Raw genomic sequence first — 22,523 nt, forward strand, 5'->3', positions numbered from 1 at the left:
AGGGGGGCGCAGCCTCAGGTCCCCCACCCCAGCGCCACGCAACCTCAGGTCCATGCTGATCGCTCCTTACAGCTCATTATGGGAACCCCACCTCCACTGTGGGCACAACCATCTTGTGTTACAGGAACCCCGCCTCTGCTGTGAGCGCAGCCATCTTGTGATGGTGTGATGGCATGAGGATTAATTTGCATATTACCTGTTTATTATTTATTCATACTCAGTTGAGGAGTAATCAAAGGGGGTCTGTTAGCTTATTTGCTTGTTTGTTTTTAATTTATCTCAAAAGGGGAAAAAATCATTCATAATTCTTTCACATTTTAAAATCCACTGCTTTTATTTGTTTCATATTCCTTACTAGGTCTCGCTCAGCTGCTTACCTGCTTTTTACAAAATGAGATCTATGGGTTTTTTTTCCTTAACATCTTTTAAACATTTTTCATGTTGCCACTTGATCTTTATGATTATCATTTTTAATGGCTGCTTAATGGTTCAATTATTATGCCATAATTTCCTTAAAGAAGTATGCTAGAGTGAAAAGACAAAGGGTTTAAAGTCAAGTGGACCTGGTTCAAATCCTGGCTCTGATTTACCATCTGTGTGATCTTAGACAGACTCATCACCCTGGGCTTTCATGTCCTCATTTATAGAATGGGTTGGTCATGTATGTGCCTACCTTACAGGGCCATTGTGAGCTGAGTTGTGGGTTATGCCCTGCAGGAGGTGCTTGCTTAGTGAATGGTAGCTGCCCATTTATAATTTTTACTGCTTGGTTGTGCTTGATATTCTAGAAAGAAGGTAGGTGGCAATGTGGAGGCTGAGTAGATGGGGAGAAGAGAGAGACAGGGAGCCAGTTTGAGGTCACTAGACCTACACTGTCCAGGACACCGGCTGCAAGCACCTGAAATGTGGCTGGTCTGAATTGGGATGTGTAGCAAATATAAACACTACATTTAGAAGATTTAGTATAAAACAAAATATAAGAGGCCCTGACTAATAATTTTTGTATTGATTACATGTTGATATGATAATATTTTGGATGGATTGTGTTAAAATATATTAAAATTATTTTCACTTGTGTTTTAAATGTGGCTTCTAGACATTTTTAAATGATATGCGTAGATTTTGCATTGCACTGTGTCTCTCTGGCTGCTGACACCAGAGTCAGCGACCACACGACTGACCCGATCCTGAGGTGGGGAGTCAGGGGTGGGGAGGGGAGCCAAGAGACAGGGTTGAGAGTCCAAGTGGGAGCAGCTGAATGGGAGGTGATTATCAGCATGGTTGTAGGGACAACAAGAGTAGATGAGTTCATGTACATGTTTTTATAAGCAGGTCGTTAGTGGGTATTCTCAGCAGTGAAATGAAAGGCAGGCATTTGGTCTAGACCAGAGTAGCTGTCCCTGCTTCTTTAAGCGTTAGCCTACCTGGCTCTCACCCGCGTGGTGCACATTGGAGGTAAGATTGCTGACCCAGTGCTGGCTGCAGGGAAGGCTGGGAAGAGCTCGGCTGCACTGGCGGTGGAGCTCCAGGTGTCCCCACTCGCTCCCTTGAGGCACTCCTCTGTGACACATGCAGCATGCTGGGGTCGAAACAGCTGGGAATAGACTGCACCGAAAGAAGAAGTTGGAGGGGAAGGAAGAGGGGGAAGGGAAGGCGTCTCCTGCAGGGAGGCTCAGTGCTGCCAGCCCTGTAGGACCCTGCTCCGGTGTGTGCTCCCCTTTGGAGCTCTCAGCGGGGAGGCATTGCTGCTTTTGTGAGCCCCTAATGGATGTCAGTGGAGGTGGTGCTGAGGCGGGTTTCTGGGTGGCATTTCAGATAACCAAATGCTATTTAGGTTTCAGAGCCAGGAATTGACATTGCACCTGGCTCTGGAGAATCCAGGCGACCATCTCCTGCAGGGTTGGTTGGGTATAGGGCCCTAAAATCAAGATGAAAAATAGAAGCAAAGAAAAATTACAAGAACTTTCATGTACTCACCTACAGTTGGTTCCCCGTGGGTTGAACTTAGGAAACCACGGATTTATGATGCATCCCAGCGAGGTTAAGGACGTATCAAGTTTGGAGGGCAGAAAACCAACCACAGCGAGCACGGAATCTGCTAGTTTGAGCGGGTTCATCTGACCTAGGCTGCCTGGCCTTGGCCTAGGACAGGGCAGATAACAAAAGGCCTCGGTGACAGACACTGGCATCACTGAGGCAGGGCACTGCCTTTCCGCTAAAGCCATTGCCGCCATCTGAACCCTGGCAGCAGCTGGCAGTCGGGGGGAGTTTCAGGGTCCTGGCCAGCAGTAGTGAAACTACAGGAACATGTATACAATTTGTCCAGAAACCACTTGTTGAGCTCTTCCTATGTACTACACCCCATGGGGGTAAATTTTCAGCTCTGGTAGCTGAAAATTTGTTTTCTCTCTTGATTCTAAATTTGTGATTTTTACTGTCACATAACGGAACGAATAGCTTTGTTTCACAACTTAGGAAACGGATTCTTCATTCTTTGAGGAATTTCTTAGTATCGGTTACTGATTTTACTCTTTCTGAGAAGTTGGGAGAAATGGGCTCCATTCCCTTCCCACATTTTCTGCCCTCTTTCCCTTTTGAGCCCTGGAGATATACTCCAGTCGTCGTCTGCTGGGCAGCCCACTCAGGGCAGAGGCCCTGTGCCCTTGGTTTGGCCGTGGCACACCACAGCTGTCAACCACAGCTGGCACACCTTCCTCCACTCCAGCTCAGCCGGGGAGGAGGGAAAGGGCCCAACCGGTTTCATCCCATTGTACCACCTGTGACTTCAGGGCCACTGGCCTGACACCTAGGGGAGGTAGGTGTCACTGGCTTTTGTGACCTGCCCTTGACTGGGGTTAGAGATGGTGTTGGGATACCCCAGCTTAGGTGGCTGAGTACATACGAAGGCTTTTGTGCTCCGGGGCCCTGGTGGCCCATACCCACCTGCCACACTCCTGCACGTGCACACTCGTACAGAGCCGCACGCTCCATGCCCTGACCTGATGCACACTCCACTCTGCCCTCCTGGGAGCTCCCCCTTCTCACCTCTCCCCACCAGCCTCACCCCCAGCGCAACACCACCATCACCTTCCTCGCTCCTAACCCCCAACTCCGCCTTCCTGCCGACCCAGGCCTCTCCAGGTTACTGCTCTCTTCGGTCCTGGTCCTTTTGAAAGGAAGAAAGAAAGAAAAAGGGAGGAAAAACAGAAAGAAAGAGGGAAACAGAAGAATGAAACCGGACCGAAGGGGCAGTGGTGCCTGAGCGAGCTCACTGCATTACAATGAATATGGACTCTATTAAGCTCCGTTCTGCCTGTTAGTGTTTCCCGGGGCAACACAGCCCCCATATGGCAAGCATGCAGCAGATTAGGGTAGGCCCCTGGGCCCCATTGAAGGCTGGGGGCTTGACTGGCAGTTGAACCCCCATCCCACCTCCCCCTACTCCTCACACTTGACACTGCCTGTGTTTATCTAAAGCAAGGAGGGGGGGGCCATTTGGAAGGTTTTTGTCCGGCTCTGAGGGAAGGAGAGAGGGGGCTGGAGCCGGGCAGGGAGAGGGAGGCTGAGGGGAAGGGGTGGAGGTGGGGTGGAAAGGGGACAGCAGCAGGGAAGGCCTCATAAATATTCAAGAGGAGGGTGAATGGAGGGAGAAATAAAGCAGATGGAATTCGTGTTAAAGAACAGCACAATCGCCCTGTTTTGAGCCCTCCAAAAACAAAACACAAAAAGCAAAGGGAATGCCTTCTAGGAGAGCAGGAGCTGCGTTTATCCAATTAGCAGGGTTGTCAAATTGAATTTATATGGAATAGGGTGGGGGATTGAGAAGGGGTGTAGAAGAAAGGAAATGGTTTTCCTTTTCTCTGTTTTTTTCCATTTAGCAATAAAGGTTTGTGTCTCCTCCTGCTCCACACAGTAGATTTTTTAAAAATCTCTTTAGAGAAATAAGGCTATTTTCAGGAAGGGGTATGTGTGACAAAGAAATGAGACTCCCCAGTAACTTCTTCCTCAAGTGGCTGAGGTGGGGAAATTCGATTTGTCCAAGAGAGCAGACCATCCCTTCACTGGAGGCAGAGGGCACTTCTCTCTGTGGGGGATCCTCCGGAGCCCGGAGGCTATGCCAGGGTCCCCCCCTCCCCTTGCCTGGATGGCGAGCGCCCACCCCACCCCCCCTCAACCTGAGTGGAAATAGACTCTGTCCATGTTTGCTAGCAGCTGGTTATCAATATTGGCCGCAGTGAGAATGAGAAGCCCAGGTTTTACTAATGTCACCTTGATCAGATATTCCCTTCTCAAAAACCATCCAGGGGTCCCATCTCCTATGGTATGGGGTTCAAGCTCCATTTCCTCCTCTTCCACAGCCTGACCCAACCTCATAGTCCCTCCCTCGCCTCCTGTCATTCTGCTAGAATAGTCTCCAAAGTGGGCTGCAAGCTGCTGACGGGGGAAATACAAGAAATTCCACCCTGGAAGAACATACTAGAGGCTCTTAACGTGTGTTTCTATCTCAAAAAGGCACAGGAAAGAAACCAAGCTTTCCTGGTGTTTAATACCGGGATGGACAGTGGTACCTTCAGCCCGCGTGTCGGGCAAACAATGCCAGGAGGCCTCCACGCGTGGAGGGCGGGCAGTGGGGACCTCGCTGCCCGTTCATGTACTCCTCACTTTTCCTGCTCTCCGTTAAGTGGATTTACAGATTATATTATTTAGTTTTAGCTAAACTAACTCTCACAAAAGGACAAGTGGCTTAAAGAGACGCTACAAAGAAGCTGGGTTGCAGAGCAGCTGATAATCCAAGTGCAGGCAAACAGGAGGAGATGGCAGGGCTGCCCCTTTTCAAGCCACGTTAGGAAGCAAAAACAATGGAAATGGAATCACTTCTGATGAGAAGTCACCAAATAACTAGCATTCACGCTGAGCATTTGAAAGAGATTACATCCATGTTATTAGTGATGGGCCTAGGCCTAAATAGGCGTGCAGTGTAAGCTTAATGATGTTACATGATTAACAAGCCATTAAAATACGGTTTCACTTTTACCTCCTCTCTTTCACATTTGAGCTCAGCAGTACCTGCATCTGATGTATACATAGATATGCATGCATAAGGGATATTTGCCCAGACTATTTTTCTCACGGGAGCAAGATCAGGAAATCTGGAGACCACTGTTCAAGACAAGCAGCCAAACTGCTCGGTGCACCTCCACCCCAAGACCTGCGTTCCCACCAGATGGTGTCACCTTCCTGCAGTGCCATGCGTCTCCTCACGCCTGCGCCTGTGTATTCCAAAAGGCCCCGTGGCAAACCCTGGATCCAGGGTTTCTTTCCTGAGAACTCGAACTTGAAAACGCTCTCCTCCCCCTGCTCTCATTTGCTATTTCCCCTTTGTGGTGATCAGTGAAGATGTTAAAGATGCTACATGAGAGGAATCCCAAAACTTCGTGGTTTTGTGCAACAAAAGATTGCGCTGCCTTCTTCCATCTTGCGGCGGTGCCCTCTGAAACCTTAGACCTGTGGCCCTGGGACAGGAGAGGGGAGAGGCGGAAGCCGCTCTCTAGTTCTCCAGCTCCTGACTGCCTTGGTCTGGAAGTGACACTGACACGTTCACCTACACTTCTTTGGCCAGCACTGGTCACAGGGCCCTGGGCTCGCGGCAGAGGAGGCTGGGAAATGAGGCGCTTAGGGATGTCGGCTGAGCTCGCTGACTAAATCCACTTTCTATGACTGTGCCTTGCGTACTTGTCTTATATGTAGCAGATTGCAGTAATATTTTTTCTTTCCCAATAATAAAATCAAAATACACCATTTTTAAATGGGAGACTCACACACAAAATTTGGATCAGGAATAAGCTATAGACATGTGAAGACTGTCTCAGGCTTAAGAACCTAAAAACAATTGTTATTCTCCCCTGTTTGACATCAGAGATGTCTGGGTAGATGTTCTAGGGACCTGTCTAGAACTGTGCAGTTCAAGGTAAGTGAACATGTCCTGTGTCACTTCTGGGGCAAGGCAGGTAAGAGCTAGAGAATTAGACCCAGGGGTGACCACTAGCCCCATGTGGCCACTTAAATTAAAATTTAGCATGCCATGCCTCAGTCACATTAGCTGTAGTTTAGGGATTTAATAGCCGCAAGTGGCTAGGGCTCCCGAGCATTTTGCACAGCACAGGTGCAGAGCGTCTTCTTCAGGGCAGAACATTCCATTGGAGGAGTTTGTGGAAGGAGCAACGAGAGCTTGTTGTAGATTAGGGTGTAAATGGTAAAAGGGTGACAGTGACCACACAGGTAGTTACTGCGACGGGTAATGATCCAGATAACGTCATTTTCATGCATAAGAAAGTAAGTTCAGAAGCACTGTAAACTGAGTTTTAAAAGCAGTCTAGCAGTCGGCTAACCCGACCCCAGGGAGGCAGTGTCGGGATGGCGGGAAGAGCGCTAGTCCAGAGGGAGACCCGACTTGGACCCCTGTGTCTCCTTCCTGATCAGCTGGGACACCTCCTGCAAATCGCTCTCTTTCCTCAGATCACTCGAGACCCATGAGCTATGACTGTGTTTTCTCCGAGAGTCCCTCCTAATTTAGAATGTTTCCCTTTAATTACGTCTGTGGATACAATTTTTTAAGTAAGAATGACTTTAAAAAATATGTTTTTATTGATTTCAGAGTGGAAGGGAGAGGGAGAGAGAGATAGAAACTTGTTGATGAGCGAGAGTCACTGATCTGCTGCCTCCTGCACGCCCCACACTGGGGATCGAGCCTGCAACCCGGGCATGTGCCCTGACCGGAAATTGAACCGCGACCTCCTGGTTCATAGGTCAATGCTCAACCCCTGAGCCATGCCAGTGGAGCGGTAAAAATGGCTTTTTAAATCCTTCTCCTAAGTCTATCTAAACTCACATGTCCAGCCCTCTGAGAATCCACTCATTTCCCCAGTATTTCCCCCAATGTCACTCCTGTGTGCAGGAGCACCCCCACTTTCTTGAGGCAGAGGGTGGGGGTGGGGGTGGGGCCGCCAGCACTCAGCAGGCACGCTGCCACTTGGCATCACCTGGGAGGAAATCTCTCTGCCTTCCAAGGTAGTGGGGAAGGTGAATCCCGCGATGGAATTGGGAACGTGCAAAAAATGTCATCTGGGCTTAGAAATGTTTTCTTACGTAGCAAGCCCCTCCCAACCAGTGGAACAAAATTTTTGTCAGATCTGTTTCTTGCCACTGAATGTTTCAGCTCTTCTTGGCTATAGGACATGGTCCATCCAAAGCCGTGTTTTATGTGTTAGCCACAGAGCTCCCCCTTTCTGAGAGAGCGGCATGGCCCGTATGACCCGGGGTGACATGTGGCCCCTGCGCTGCGGTCTCACGCCCACTCCGGCCAGCCAGCCACCCTCTGGGGAAGTTGGAGCTGGCCATCGCCTGCCCATGATCAGCTCTCAGTTGTTTGTGATTTTCTTGCAAAATAAATACTGAGGCTATAATTTCTCATGCTCGTTCTCAGCCTCAGAAGTGTATTCTGTTGTTTTTAGAAAGTTCAAAAACGTCTGCTTGGAGGAGCTTGTATCAATGGGAACACGTGTGTCAGCAGTTAAACTTCTCAGACATGTTTGATGCTTCGTGTCCAAGTAACCCTTTAAAAAGCAAGGACTTAAGCCTCAGGGAGGAATTCATGTCAAGAATTCATTTTCCCTTCTCTCTGCTTTTTGACTCTTATCTTGGTCTCTCCTCTTTTTCTGAGAAATTGCATAGAAAATAAAGATCTATCTAGACAGACCTTGCTTTTCTGGGAAAAATGCCAGGCCTTACTGTTGCAACTTTGAAATTGTACCTTGATCATTTCACAGTGGGGCAGAGTTACACTGCACAGCGTACTCCAGTGAACCTTGCTGGCCTTTTTTACTCATTAAAGCAAAGTGCTCAGAAATCTGTCTCTTTGGAATGACCTTTCTAGACTAAACTCGCTCGGTATCCTGGTTCAGGAAGTAACCCCGTTTCCCAGCTGTTAGATAAGAGGCGTCGTGGTTCCAGGGCCCCCGGCCCGGTCCCATGTGTGTGTCACAGCCCTGCTCTTGCATGAAGGAAACCTCACGGTGTCCTGCTTTGGGGTCATTAAATGGTACCTGCTCTGAAGCTGGTGTGGGGATTAATGAGTTAACTCCTTCCTGCTCCTCTGGGTACCTGCTTCCTCTCCCCTCGCCCCCCCCCAGCGCCATTCTTTTCTCCTTGCTGCTTTTAAAGGCAGGATGGTGGCGGGCAGCAGCAATGGGGTCTGTTTCCAGTTTGAACCTTATAAATTACCGAGGGTGCAGAAGTAACGGGGATTGTCTGGCTGGTCCTCGTTAAGCAGGAGGGGTCAGAGCTGAATTTCCGCAGTAAAACCTGTGTGGACTTTACAACCCAAACACCTCCGCAGCCACCCTGTGCTCAGATGCCAGCCAGCCCTCCCGCCCCTTTGTCTGCCGGTCTTCTTTTTTGCCCTTTATTACTTTGCATCCCTGCCTCTCTGCCTCCCAGCTCTTCTTCCTTCCTTCCTCCCCTTTTTCCTTCCATTCTTCCTCCTTTCCTTGGGGCAGGGAAGGAACAGGTGTCCCCAAAGTCCTTAAGGGATGGAGGAAATGAGGGCGTCATGAACTATCACGTTCCCTAAATTCCTACGATGGCAATCCATGCAGTGTTCTAGATAAATATGTTGTCTCGTTTGATGGAAAGGAGGCAATTCAAACAAGTATCTGGAAAATTTAGAGGACACCCAAAGCTTGCTTTTTTAGTATAGAACTTTTCTCTAGAAATAACTTAAAATTCCTCACTGTTCTACATCACCTATATTCTAACTCCGTTAAGCACCCACTGGGTGCAGGGTGCTGACAGAACATGTGTGGAAAGGCCCAACCGGTGTTGCTCAGTGGTTTAATGTTGACCCATGAATCAGCAGGTCACGGTTCGACTTCCGGCCAGGGCTCGGTCTCCTGTGTGGGGCGGGCAGGAGGCAGCCAATCAATGATTCTCTCTCATCATTGATGGTTCTCTCTCTCTCTCCCTCTTCCTTCCTCTCTAAAATCAATAAAAAATATATATATTTTTTTAAAAAAAGAAAATGTGTGAAAAGGCTACTATTGTGGTTAAGAGCACAGAGCTGGGTTGCATTCCAGGCCTGCATTTATGTGAACTAACCCCTGGAACTCAGGGTTCTCACCTGTAAGATGGGGATAATACTCCCCACTTTATAGTGTTTTTATGAAGATTAAAAAAATACCTCCCGCAAAAGAACTAAGCAAGGACCCTATAGTGAGAGCAGGCCTGCCCCACGCCCCTGCCTCCTCACACCTGTCCCCAGCCACCTCCATTCACATCCTTTGCAGAGGTCTTAATTTCACTTTGCTAATAACATGACCCTTTTGATTTACTGGATTGTCCAAAAAAAAAGAGCAAAAGCTCTCTCAATACTAAGAGGAAGATATTTTATCTTGTCAAGAAAATACTCTTGAAAAGCTTCTTTCAGACTTTTCTTTCAAACCTTTTATAGAAAATGTGCCCTTGTCCTTTCCCAGAGCGAAGGAGAAGTCTCCGATGTGGAACACAAGGCAAAGGGAGGGATGAAGAGGCAAAGGGGAAAACTCCTTCTTGGAAAACATTCAGAGCAAGTGTGGGGCTGGTCCACCATCTCTCTGGCGATGCTTGCTGGGCAGAGCGATGTGCCCTCTTGCCTCCAGCAGCCAGGGGGAAAGCCCAGGGCAAAGGAGCTTGGAGAAGGGAGGGGTTTAGGCAAACCCCTGCACAGAGCAAGAGCCCGAAGCCCAGCCTTCATCCCGTGTGTCCGTGTGTCGTGTCCCGAGCGATGGCGGTTGAAGAGCCGAGGACCGGCTCCCGCAGCCGACTGCGCAGGCAGCCAGAGCTCCAGACCGTGCGCACAAGGCATCGCTCAGCTGGGGCGCGCCGCTCCTTCCCTGGGCTTCCGGTGGCGACGGAGAGTCTTTGAAAGAGTCGTCGGTTAGATAAACTGGTCTAGGAGGGTTCACATTGTGAGTGTCTGTCACCCCCCTGGAAGTGACTCCTAGTATTCCCACCTGTGCGTGGTTCAGGACGCTGCATCCACTGTCGATGGCCTGCATGTTGCCTTCACTCTTCTCTGAAGCTCACTCCAGGGCCTCCCTGCCCAACCAGCATGTCCACCCACTTTCCTTCTTGGCCTCATGTGCCGTAAGTGCAGCAGTGGAAAGCGTGGAAGCAACGTCGTGGTTAGGCTGCGACAGAAGTGTGTGTGAGCGTACACCCGCCTCTCGGTGATGTTGATGCGTCTTTCAAGGCCTGTAGCTTAAAGGAGGCTTCAAGATATAACACTGTGGCAGGGAGGAGTTCAAGTCCTAGGCAGGCAGTGAGAGGGTGGCTGGGAGCTGAGCGGGGCGTCTGGCGGCTGGAGGTGCAGTGAAGGCTAGAACCCGCAGGGATGCTGTTCTGGGTGGACAGGCAGCCTGGTCCATCAATCAGGCTCAGGAGTGCAGATTTTGTGGAAATAAAAAGGCCAGAATTCCAGCACCGGGGGAGAGAAGGTGGGGCCTTGGCCGATGTGTGACTTTTATATGTTGTGGGACTAGAGGTTATAGACAGGCTGAGGCGGGTAGGTTGATTCCAAGAATAAAGAGTTCACAGAGATGCAGGGATAGGGTTGGGGAGAAAGGGAACCTGCCACTTTGGTGAGTCCCTGAGACTTTAGGACTCGGTTGCCAGCACCCTAAACAAGGGGCTCCGACGCACAGTCGGGTCGCAGCACTGTCTGCCGTGGTCTGTGCTAGTGGCACATGGCCACAGACCTCCGGCCTCCTGCAAGCAGTGGTACCGGTGTCTGTGCTGGGTGTTCACTGCCCGTGTCTTGGCCCCTGTCCTTGCCGCTGTAGCTACGCCAGGCAAGGCTGCAGCATTCTTACCATCACACCACCACCTTCTAGCTCCAGGTGGGGGTAACTTTGAAGCATCTTTTGGATGAGAAATGGTGTGAGCGTGTTCTTGGGCCTTCCAGCAGCACAGCAGGCCAGCACTCGGCGTGTCCGGCGTGTCTGATGGAAGCAGGGGGTGTGGGGACCAACCAGGCTCTGGCTTACACGTGGGCATCTCAGGCCTTCTCACCATGGCTGGCTCTCTCTCTCTCGCTCGCTCCAGAGTGCTGTAGAGGATTGCAGAATCTCTGGGAGTGACTGGTGGCTTATGGGACGTTGGCTTCGGACCCTTTGTCACACACCTGCCGCGTGGGACGATGACGACTCAGAGAGGAAGGAGGCCCGCAGTCACGCTCACCTGCCTCCTCTTGGCCACAGCCGGCTGTTTCGCTGACCTGAGTGAGTCTGCCCTTCCCTTTCTCCGCCTGCCCCTCTCGGGAGAACACTTGCCCCTTAATGTCAGACAGAAGCGTTGCACATTCTACCACAGCCCTTTCAGAAGCCCTTCCTCTCTCGGGATTTGAAAGAGCACTCATTCCCCCTGGTTCAGGGACACGCTCAGTAACACAAGATGAGAACTGATCCCTGCAACATCCCAGGGCTCATAGCTGGGTATTTTAATCGTTTCTGAGCCATTCCAGGGGAGGAGGAACAGTAATAGTAACTGCCTTGTTCTGAGCACTTAATATTTGAGATTATGGCAGGCAGTTTACATGTTTGTGAGCTTCACAGCAGCCCTGTGGGAAGTATTATTAGCCCCATTTTACAGATAAGAAACTGAGGCCCCAAAAAGGCCAAAGTCACATGGCTCAGAAGAGTGGGACTGGGATTCAAATTTAGGTCTGTCCAACTCCAAGCCTACGTGCCCGCCTTTGCACCCACGGCCACTCCATTCTGCCCTCCGGATTGAGCACCGGCTGGGGAGGGCACCCCGGTCTCTGGACCAAACCATCAGAGAAAGATCCGCTCCACTGGCTGCTCGGCTCTGAAAGGCTGCCTGGTGCTGCGCTTCTCAAAGGTCCTGCTGCTGGAGCCCTGAGAGTGTCACTTCACGGCTGCATCTGTTCTTCTTGCAGACAAGGTGCCTCAGGTCAGCGTGCAGCCTCCCTCCACGGTCCAGAAGCTCGGGGGAACTGTGATCCTGGGCTGCGTGGTGGAGCCGCCGGGGATGAGCACCACCTGGCGCCTGAACGGGAGGGAGCTGAACGGTTCCGATGATGCCCTGGGCGTCCTCATCTCCCGCGGGACGCTCGTCATCACCGCCCTCAGCAACCGCACCGTGGGACGGTACCAGTGTGTAGCCCGGATGCCTGCGGGGGCCGTGGCCAGCGTGCCAGCCACGGTGACACTAGCCAGTGAGTGCTGCTCCTTTGCTCCCCGGCCGTGGGGCGGTCTCCTCCTCTCTCCCAGTCTCTCTGGTCTCTCTGCCCTCGCCCCCTCATCATTCATACCCCCGGTCATTAGTCTTACCATAAAGGGGTCTTGATCACTGAAATGTAAAATCACGTGTGGGAGCGGCCCAGCAGTCCCAGGGGCGGGGCATGTGCCTTGCGAAGCCACTTGGCGAGAAGGGGACATGCGTGTCTGGGCTGAGTGTCAGGAAGGAGAGAACTTGACATGGATGAGCTATTTCTGTGGCCCCAGAGCTGGGCCAGGCCATGCCTTTCCACTTGGTCACTCTGTGGGTTTAGGTGGTTGTGCCAGTTGCTCACTGTCCCCTCCGTCCTCCAAGCTCCATCCTCACTGCGGCTGCCGTCGGAGCACTGACAGGGCTCTGTGTGGGCTGAACAGAGCCTGCCCGCCCCACTCTTGGCCACCTGCCTCTCTCTGAGGGGCACGCACATTATACAAATGCCTGGAGTGTAAACAGCAGCACAGAGTGGAAAGGAAGCTGCACGACAAAGGGCTCAAGAGAAGAGAAAGAGAGAAGAGATCAGGTGATGGTTTGGTCCAGAGAGGCTGCCAGGAGAGGACTTCATGCTACTCTTGCATGTAATCGCCACTCGGGTCTACTCTGACCCAGGCACCACACGCACCTTACCCGGTCTGCTACCCACTGCACGCGTGGCAAATGAGACTTGACTGATTAAATAAACGTCCGAGGCTGGAGAGCCCCCACCCCCACCCCCACTCTTATGTGCCAGGTCTGGAGCTGGGCTATATAAAGAACCACCCCCCTTTCCTGGAGCCTGAAGTGTAGGGCATGGGGAAACTCTGAGATTAGTGGGGTTTGGGTTTAAACTGAGATCTTCAGAGCTTGCTCCCCTGTGACTCACTCGGCAGTGCCCCCTTCTCCCTGGCAGCCCTGCCTTGGGCTTCCACGTCAACACCATCGCCACCCTGGTGGGTGAGATGTCCAGGAGGCCGTGGGTCACGCTGGGGGCCCTGGGCGGTGTGAGCCCTGGGAGGAGAGCGATGAGGGTGGGGAAGCAGAAGAGCAGAGGAGGAAAGACCCTTCTCTCCCTCTGGCTCCCAGATCCCTGAGGGGCTGCCCTCCACGGGAACCATGGAGCAGCCCTGCCCGTTTCTCAGAAGGGAGGAAGGCAGGGTGGGTCCCCGTCTCCCTCGGGGGCCAGGCCCACCAGCCTGGGCTGCATCTGGGAGCCACTCCCCAGCCTCCATGAGAGCCACTTTGTGGCAGAAAGAGCACCAGTGGATCTGCACGCCGGCCTTGGGGGAGCAGGCCCTGGGCTAGTAGCCGAGCTGTGGGTGATTAGAGGGCGCAGGAGACTTGGGTGAGGACGGGGAGGGTGCGGAGGGGCCATCTCTTCATGAAAGGAAAGGTTGAGGTCAGAGCTCCACCTCCTACCATCATACTCCTCCTTTATATTTTTAATTATAGCTAAATTACATTATAGAAATCTATAGAAAACAGTGTTTCTCCTGAGCCCCCATCACACAACCACTATTATCATTTTGGAGCATGCCCTCCCAGCGTTTCTCCAGATCCACGTCTCGCACTGTTGACTACTGAACATGTGGTCTCTACCTTTTCTCCTCTTCCCCTGGACACGGTACGACAAGCATTTTGCATTGGCCATGTTTTAATTTTGTCTTTTTTATCGAGTGTTAAATGCATCTTTTTTATCGAGTGTTAAATGCATTCGTAAAGCACACGAAGTGCGCTAATGTTCCGTGACAACCTGGCGCGGTTTCCACGTGTCCACACCGTGTGCCGTCACTCCAGCAGGTTCCTCGTGCCCCTTCCCAGCTCACCTGCCCCACCCCAACCAGAGCAGGTTCATCGTTCCCCGTGGCCCGGGAACATCCACCAAAAGGCACCGAACCCTTTTCCCATCACCAGTCAGGTTGCTCCCAGTTGTCTGTTCTTACAAATAAGATGTGCTTTTTAGCAGCATTGGTGCCTTTGAAGGAAAATGCTGCTCATCTCAGAGGGAGAGTCCATCTGCAAATGGTCAGCACATGTCTGTGAAGTGCAAAAATGCCATCACCATTCACTTGGCCTAATTAGGAGCCAGGCTGAGCCTTCCATTGTTTGGAGACGGGGAGAGCTGGAGAGGAGGAGGTTTGCTTTGGAGCCCTCCTTGTACTTCAAGGTGTATCTGTGTGAGGGAAGACAATTTATAGCTTTATTAAAAAAAAAAAATTCCTGGCCACTTCTTCTCTAACGCTTAAAGGGATCTGCAGTTGGCAGTGAGGACAAAGGGAAGGGTTTGGTTGCAACCCAAGAAGGCACAGCGAGAGAAGAAGGGGCTTGTGCAGAAGCCAACCGAGTCTTGTTTGAAAGCCAAGAGCTATTGGCTTGTCATTTAGACATGAATCAGAAGTGAAATGTTTGGGCCTGACTAGAAGGATGGGGAGGTTCTGGAAACCGGGAGAACGGGCGTGGAGGGGTTGTGTCATGGAGAACAGGGAGTCGGTGGAGTGGGACTGCAGCCTCCCAATTTGGAGGAGGCAGCGGGAAGGCGGGAGAGGCGGGAAAAAGGGGTGCTGTCTTTGGGTTAATGCCATGGGGCATTTGGCCCAGACTCAGCAGTTAGATTAAGTTTCCGAAAGCACATTCCTGAGCAGAATGGGGGCTGTGTTTTGCTGGTTGGCTGGTGTGCGAGGGAGGCTGAGCAGCAGAAGGGATTACCAAAGGCCTAGTCTGCACTTAGAAGCCAGGCTGGGCAGTGGCGTGCCGGTGTGCACGCACGCACACCCCACACAGTTCGAGACTTCCTTTTCCTCGGGCCTCCTCTGCGCGTGTCCAGATGTTCATCCTCTGACAAGGCATTGGCTGTGTGGCCTGCCTGGCAGACTGCTTCCTGCATCTCAGTGAACTTCTGGAGATCACTAGAGCTTTTGATGATCCGGGCTGGGGCCTGGCATGAGGATTCGGGGTACGGAGAGGCCACTAGCAGGACTTTCCTGGTCCAGACCTCTTTGGCCCTGATGCTGGGGCGTGGGGGTTGCACCTGGCCTTCATCCCCACCTGGTGACGTCGGCTTCTGGTCTTCAGGTAAAATTGAACCACCTGAAGAATCTCACCTGAGCACTCCTACCCTCCACCCCAGCTTGCCCTGGCCGTGTGGATAACGGCTGCCCTCGCTCTGTGGAGGTGCCTCCCCAATCTCCTCTGTAGGGAATTCTTTCCTTATGGAGCCCACATGTGGTTTGTGGTAAATCTCTCTTGCTGCTAATGCCTCACTTCAGACCACCTTATTTAATTCTTGCTTTTTGACATGCATTTGGCTTTGAGATCCTTGTTTCCTTTTACCTTTCTTTTCACAAGCTTTACACCAGGAGCCAAATGCTTGACATGGCTCAAACGTTCCCACTCTGTGCACCTGAGCCAACAGCAGGAATTGCCAACGGACACCACAGTCCGCTGTCCAGGCCCCGACTCGGCCTGAGAAGGGTTCTCACAGCACAGCAGTGCTCACACTGGTTCACCAGAGCTGACATGCCTGTCACAGCCACTTCCTGTCCCTTCCCTCCAATAACCTGCCATTCAAGTAATTACCCTACATAGTTCTTCATCTTCAGCTTTTTTCCCATTTTTATTCCTTAAGTCTCAAATGAGAGAATATGTGATAGTAATTTTTTGAAGCGTTTTATACATTCCAGGCGTTTATTCATTCATCAATTTGGTCAACACACATTTGTGGAGTGTTTTCCTGCGGAGTCTCCGGGCCTGGCTGCCCAGGTCCATCCTGGCAACAGCCCTTCGGAATCCAGAGTCCAGGGGGTGGCAAAGCGCCAGCCATAGCCGGAACCAAGAGAGAGCATTGCCTTGTTAGGAAGAGAGAGCTCACCAATTCCTGTGATCTTCTTTACTCCCCATGTACACCTGTTCTCCAACCTAGAGCCCCGCCTCCCAGCTGCCTGTCAGAGGGGCCCGCGGTGGCCCTGCCCTGCTGTCACTGTGGCCCGCAGGTGCCGTGTAGGCCTCTGTTGTACACTGCCACTCAGCCTTCCAGCCAGGCTGGGCTGAGCCGGCCCCCAGAATGTGAATGCCACAAACAGGAGCCTTGTCTCCTTTAGCTCAGCTCCCCCAACTCTGATTCCCATCAGACATTTCCTTGAGGTCATCTAGGCTCTGACCCTGAGCCCAGAACAGGCCATGAAGGGCCACTGTAGACATTTCTTTCTTCAAGTCATTTCTAGCTGCCTTCATCCCTGTTTCAGTCAGAGTTCTACAGAGAAGCAGAACCAATTTTACATATATATGGAGAGAGAGAGAGAGAAATAGAGACAGGGAAAAAGAGAGATGGAGAAAGAGGTTTAAAGGACTGGCTCCCATGATGGTGGAGGCTGGGAAGTCCATAATCCATAGGGACTCAGGACCCCCACTTGGGAAACAGCAAACCATCTGTTCTCCAACCCTGGGTTCAGTATTTGGATGTTTTAGAGAATGGAGTTCTGAGAATTGGGGAGTGTTTAGAATTCCCAACTATGCACCGTGAGACCTAGTCCCGATGGCTGAGGATCTCACTCTAATGGAACATGGGAGCCAAAGAGCAAGCCAGACCTCTGAGTGGCCTCACAGGCGTGTAAACAGATTTTAGTGGGAGCTCAGATGAACAGTGATTCAATTGGGGGATTGAGAAAGACCCGGAGCTGAGTTTGAAGAATGTGTGGAGACACCTTTATTTCAAATCTTTTGAGTCCTCACATACCTTCCTCTGACCTTCAACAACTAAACTCACCTATCAGTATTGTGTACTGAGACTGAAGCCCAGGCCAGTTTCCGGGATGGGGCAGGTACTGGCATAGTGAGTTTAATTTCCGGTGCTCGTCTCCACAGTGAGTTCACTCAGGTCCTGAGTCTAACCACCAGGTGATTGTCTCTTTCTTGCTGCTCCTCCTATTCCCACTCCACTCCCAACCCCCACTTCTCACTGTTTCCCCTCTCTTTTCCCTTTGGGAATACACATTTTGTGATTTAGAAAGAAACACCTTAGAGTGTTTTTTCCAGCACCACCTCTCTCCCCTAGTCCTGTTCAGCCAGGCAATGATTGCTTGACAAAACAAGAAGGAACCCTTCGTTGCAAATTGTTGGCTTGGATGCCTCAGAGAATCCCTTTGGTTTGGGATGAAGGGCTGGTTATGGTGTGAAGAAGTGTTGGGGGAGGAAAAACCACACAGGTGTCTTCCTGAGCTGCCCCAGGAGGGCAGGGGAGGGCTGCAGTTCAAAGCGGGGCGGGGGGGGGGGGGGGGGGGTGATGAGGTTCTCCTTTGCCGGGAGAGACAAGCAGCTCCATATGGGGGTTCATAGCTGAAAAAGGAGAGCTAGATTGAGCCTAAAATTTAGCTACTTTGTACTTTGCCACTTGGACAGGAAAATTGAGAGACAGCTTAGACCCAAAAGGTGCTAAGAAGCTTGAAATCTAAATAGGAAATGATTAAGGAGAACCTTATATCTTTAGGCCAAAGTCATATTCGCTCTTTCTGTTTTCTGCTGGATACAAGCAGAAATTCACAACTCATAGGAAGGTCCCCGATGTTCAGGCGGCACTGGCAGCGCTAATCCCATCAGACCTGGCGCAAGTGCCCAGGCAGACGTGTGGTATAAGCTCTGCTCGGGGCGCGGGGGCAGCGGCTGTCGGCCCTAAGCAGCCAGGCTTCCGATTCTCTGTTTAGCAATGGTCAATATTTGCCAAAGGAAGACCTTGAGACCATGGCGCATCGTCCACCAAGGACATTCTCAATGCATCCCGCCCTTCTCCTCAGTCTGTTGTTCGCACACAGCTACACGCGTAAGGAAACCCCAGGGCCGTTTTCTAAGCTGTGTGTTGAGGGGAATTCTAGATCCAGCGAGCCAGAGCTGAAGCAAGGATTTCAGTGGTGCCCCCGGCCAGGGATTTCACTTTCCACAGCCAACTGCAGCCCGAAATTATTAAGTGGAAAAATTCCAGAAATAAACATTTCTTGAGTTTTAAGTTGCAAGTTCTGAGTAGCATGATAAAATCTCACACGTCCTGCTCTGTCCTGCCCGTAGCGTGAATCATCCCTTCGTCCAGCATCTCCACACTGTTAGCCACTTAGTACCCACCGTGGTTATCAGATCAACTAGCGCAGTCTTGCAGTGCTTGTGTTCAAGTACCCCTAATTTTACTTAATAATGCCACGTTTACATAACTCTTATTGCAGCATCATTATAAGGACAATTATCGTTGTAATTGTTCTCTTTCATTTGTTATTGTTGTTCATAACTTCGTGTGCTTAATTTATAAATTCAGCTTTCATAACTATGTACGTACAGCCATGTGCCACTTCACAACAGGGATACATTCTGAGAAATGTGTTGTTAGCCGGTTTCATTGCTGTGCGAACATCGTAGACTGTACTTAGGCAAACCTGCACGGCTACAGCCTATTGCTCCTACACTACAAGCCTGTGCAGCATGTGAGCGTACAAAACAACAGGAGAGTAAACCTAGAGCGAGAGAGAATGATGCACTCAAACGTTGTGGTAAACGAGATGTCTGAGGCTGCTGCTGGCACAGCACTGCATACTGTTTACAGCAAAACTATTTTATAGGTAGGAAGAGTACACTCTAAAATAACAATAAAAAGTATAGTAAATACTTACACCAGTACCGGCCACTTACTATCAAGTATTACACACTGTATGTAATTGGGTGGGCTATGCTTTTATACGACTAGCAGCGCAGTAGGCTTGTTCACACCAACATTCCCCAGACACGTGAGGAAGGCGTTGAGCTACGACGACGTTATGACAGCTACAGTGTCTCTAGGCGATAGAGTGTTTCAGCTCCATTATAATCTTAGGGACCGCTGTCATATATGCAATCTGTCGTTGACCAAAACATTATGTGGCACAGGACTGTATAAGGAAAAAACATAGGGAATATAGGCTTCGGTACTGTCTGCGGTTCCAGGCATCCACAGGCGGTCGGGGTCTTAGAACGTATCCCCCACAGAGAAGAGGGGAATGCTGACTAACTTGCTGGAAATCACTGGAATCCTTTAGGAAACACAATGCAAAACGATTCCTTTAAAATGCAAAAGAATCAAGAGAACAAGCGAGTCCCTCGGCTCTCCCTTTTCTGTACGTGGAAAAGTCGAGGGATTTGTATTCTGATCTTGGTTTTAGACTTTCAGCCATTTTTAGAACCTGGTAATGACCCTGAGAGCTAAAGGACAGTGAGTCGGTTCTGCAAGTGAAATGTTCACATCTAAGATAAAGGACTACTTCTTAACAGTGAGAGAAAAATGTAAGCAAAATGAAAAGAAGAAAAAAAAAAAACTCACTGAGGAAAAATACAGCATTTTTTTCCTGTAGGGAAAATTGTGCTTAATTTTGAGTGACTGTCTCTTCTACTTAAAAACATCGGAGGATTTCAGGGGTCGCAGACTAAGACTCAGGCTGTAGGATGATACACATGAGCCCGTCTCTGAGCCCCACTTCCATGGAGGCCCAGCCAACCCCATTTTCTCAGCTCCTGGCACTCCACTTGTTTTGGGGATGGTGCTCCATATGCCCGCACCATCTTGCTTTCCATGCCTTTCCCCAGAAAGTTCCTCCCTCCCTGGTTTAAAAATTCCTTCTCAGTTCTCAAGACTCAGGTGTCTTCTCCTTTTGGAATCTTTTCTTGAAACTCTCAACTTCCCCAGTGTCTGGTAGGGTCTCTTCTTCCCAGCCTCCTCACCATCCTGGGTTAGAGAACCCTCTCCTGCCCTGTCTCACTGCCTGGAGGGCAGGGTATTGCCATTCAGCTGGGTGACCACACTGCTCTGCACAGGGCCTGGTGCACAGGAGGCCTTCAGTGAGTGTCTAGGAAGAAGAAGACTAGATTAAAATGTGTTTGAAGTCTGGGAGATCAAAAAGGGCATGCAGAAAGTGAACAAAGGCTTCTTCACTAAATCCTGATATATTAAACATTTTAAGGAAGTAAATAGGAAAGAATGAAGCAAGAACTTGGGCCATAAAGATACAAAGAAATTCAGGAAGGGTTCAGAAAAACGGATGGATATGAGAAACATAAAAGGCTGTGGGGGGTTTTTGGTTGTTGTTGTTGTTGTTTAAAAGAGATGTTTGGAGGAAACTTTGGAACCTTTGAAGGGAGACGCCAGTGAATGTGGCTCCAGGTCCCACCAGACACTCTGGGGGACACTGTCCGAGGTGGTGGGTGAAGCCACCACTGCTTTAGGAATATGTGGTTCCCAGGCCCGCGGGCAGAAGTGGGCACCACTGTGGGCTTCACGGGCCATGGGACATGTCCCTTCCTCTCCCACCTGGAGTGCTGTTTTTAAAGGCAGGCTGAAGTGCTCATCTTCATTCCTCCTGGGCGCCTTGGCCTCGCTTTCCAGTCCTCTCCCTCTTCCTGTGCAGGCTGCCTGCCTGCCAAAGACCGTGCCAGGATCCTGGATCCAGCTCTGGCTCTGATGAGCCCAGACCACCAGGATTCACATTAATTTTCCCATTGCTAAAGTTTATAGTTTATATTGAGTTGATCAGAGAAATATGTGTGATGTGGGTTGCTGGCAAGTAAATCTTTTTTTCCTTCTCTCTTTCTTCAGTGTATTTTTTCAAACCATTTCATTCCTTGGTCGAGTCCAAAAGAAACTCCCCAGTCCTGCTAACCAGCCCTGCTTCATAGCAGCACTGGAGTCAGGTAAACGAGATGGTCTACAGACATCTTCTCCGTTCATCTGGCTGCCAGACTCGGTGGAGACGTGGCTCCCACACTTGACTTGTCTTCAGGGATTAATCACAGTTCTCATTCTCTTATGTCTTTTTAAAAAATATATTTTTAATTGGTTCAAGCCAAGAAATTCCTGAAGCATTAGGCCAGTTTATTGCAAATCATTTAATGACATTGCAAACTAGGTTCTTTTTATTTTTCTTCCCTTTTCCTCTTACACTCCTCCCTTTCTGTCTTCTCTCCTCTCCTGCCCACGTCCTGTCATGACTTTGATCTTCTGCCCTCACCCCCTGGCTCTTTAATCTCTTCTCCATCCTCAGTTTTCTCTCACTGCTCAAATCTGGGTGCAAACTCCAGCTCAAAGGAAAAGAGAGAAACACAAGATTTAACAGCGAATATGTTTGGCATCTGCAAAGGTTTTTTTCCCCCCATGGAAACTGTTTTTTATTTAAATAAAAGAGAGCATGTCTTGTTTTCATCAGAAAGTGTGTTTGAGAAATTTTATGTCATGTTTCCATGGCTGTCAGGAAAGTGCTTTGGAGCCAAAATTATTTGTGCAATAGAACAGGCAGGGAAAAAAATCCCAAAGAGAGCAAATATATTTACCCACTCACCCTGCCTGCAAAGAGAGGGGCAGTTCTCACTCCGCCAACCTCCTTTCTACATTTCCTCAGGAGGCGCAGGCGCCCTGCCCTGGGCTGGAACGCTGGTGGTGGGACACCCTCTGGCGAATTGTTGAGTCCTGCTTTGTGTGCTGTTTTATGTCTTGTCCATTAGAGTAGAGCTCACTAGATCAGGACCTGCATCTTGTCTTCTCAGTGTCTTCTGCAATGCCTGGCATAATAGATCACCTCCAGCTCCTGGCTGGCTAATGACTGTCTCCATGACGCCAGGAGGGGTGGTCTTGTGCTGAGTGCTGACTACAGAATATCCTGATTTTGCCCAGCCTCGTGGGTTACAGTGGGTTTGGTTTCAGTGGTCTGTGTGCCAGGGCAACCGACTGGCAAAAGGCTTAGTCACTACCCAGGATGTGTGGTTTCTGAGCTGCCTGCCTGGGCCCCAGCAAACCCCAGCAAACCCCAGCCACTCACCAGGAGCTGTGCTTTCTGACGGAAGGGAAGCACTGTCAGGCTCCGGTCTCTACGCTGCCTCTGGAATTGATTCACTAGGAAAGCACTTTTATTTCAGAGGACTGATCTTGGGGTCACGCCTGGGTGGAGGTCAGTGTGATGGTTCTCTGCCCATCAGTGAAGCAGCCTGAGGCGCTAGCAAGCTTCTGCATGGCCAGAGGCCACATGGGGAGGCAGTGCCTGGGACCCCTCCCCTTCTCCGACCCCACTTGCAAGTCCGTCTGTAGGGCAGTGAGCCATAGGCTCTGCCTGAGAATGCTCTTAGGAGCTTCACTTCCCTTGCACTTTTCCAAATTCAAGAAGGGACTCGGGTGCAGGGAGGGGCCGTGGGGTCAGCACTGAGGAGAATGCTTTGTTAGAGCAGAG

The 22,523-nt window shown here is 50.5% G+C and overlaps 1 protein-coding gene across 6 annotated transcripts in view; it reads left to right on the forward strand.

The window, feature by feature from the left end:
- BOC (BOC cell adhesion associated, oncogene regulated) overlaps nucleotides 1–22,523 on the forward strand; it is a 70,540-nt gene that overhangs the window by 25,025 nt on the left and 22,992 nt on the right. For all 6 annotated transcript variants that reach the window (XM_036350817.1, XM_036350816.1, XM_036350821.1 and 3 more), the window contains 2 exons: nucleotides 11,137–11,312; nucleotides 11,990–12,268. In XM_036350817.1, the coding sequence (XP_036206710.1) occupies nucleotides 11,231–11,312; nucleotides 11,990–12,268 (361 nt within the window). In that variant the 5' untranslated portion in view covers nucleotides 11,137–11,230. The remainder of the gene's footprint in view (nucleotides 1–11,136; nucleotides 11,313–11,989; nucleotides 12,269–22,523) is intronic.

The sequence above is a fragment of the Myotis myotis genome, unplaced genomic scaffold (genome assembly GCF_014108235.1).
Source record: "Myotis myotis isolate mMyoMyo1 unplaced genomic scaffold, mMyoMyo1.p scaffold_m19_p_2, whole genome shotgun sequence".
NCBI lineage: Eukaryota > Metazoa > Chordata > Mammalia > Chiroptera > Vespertilionidae > Myotis > Myotis myotis.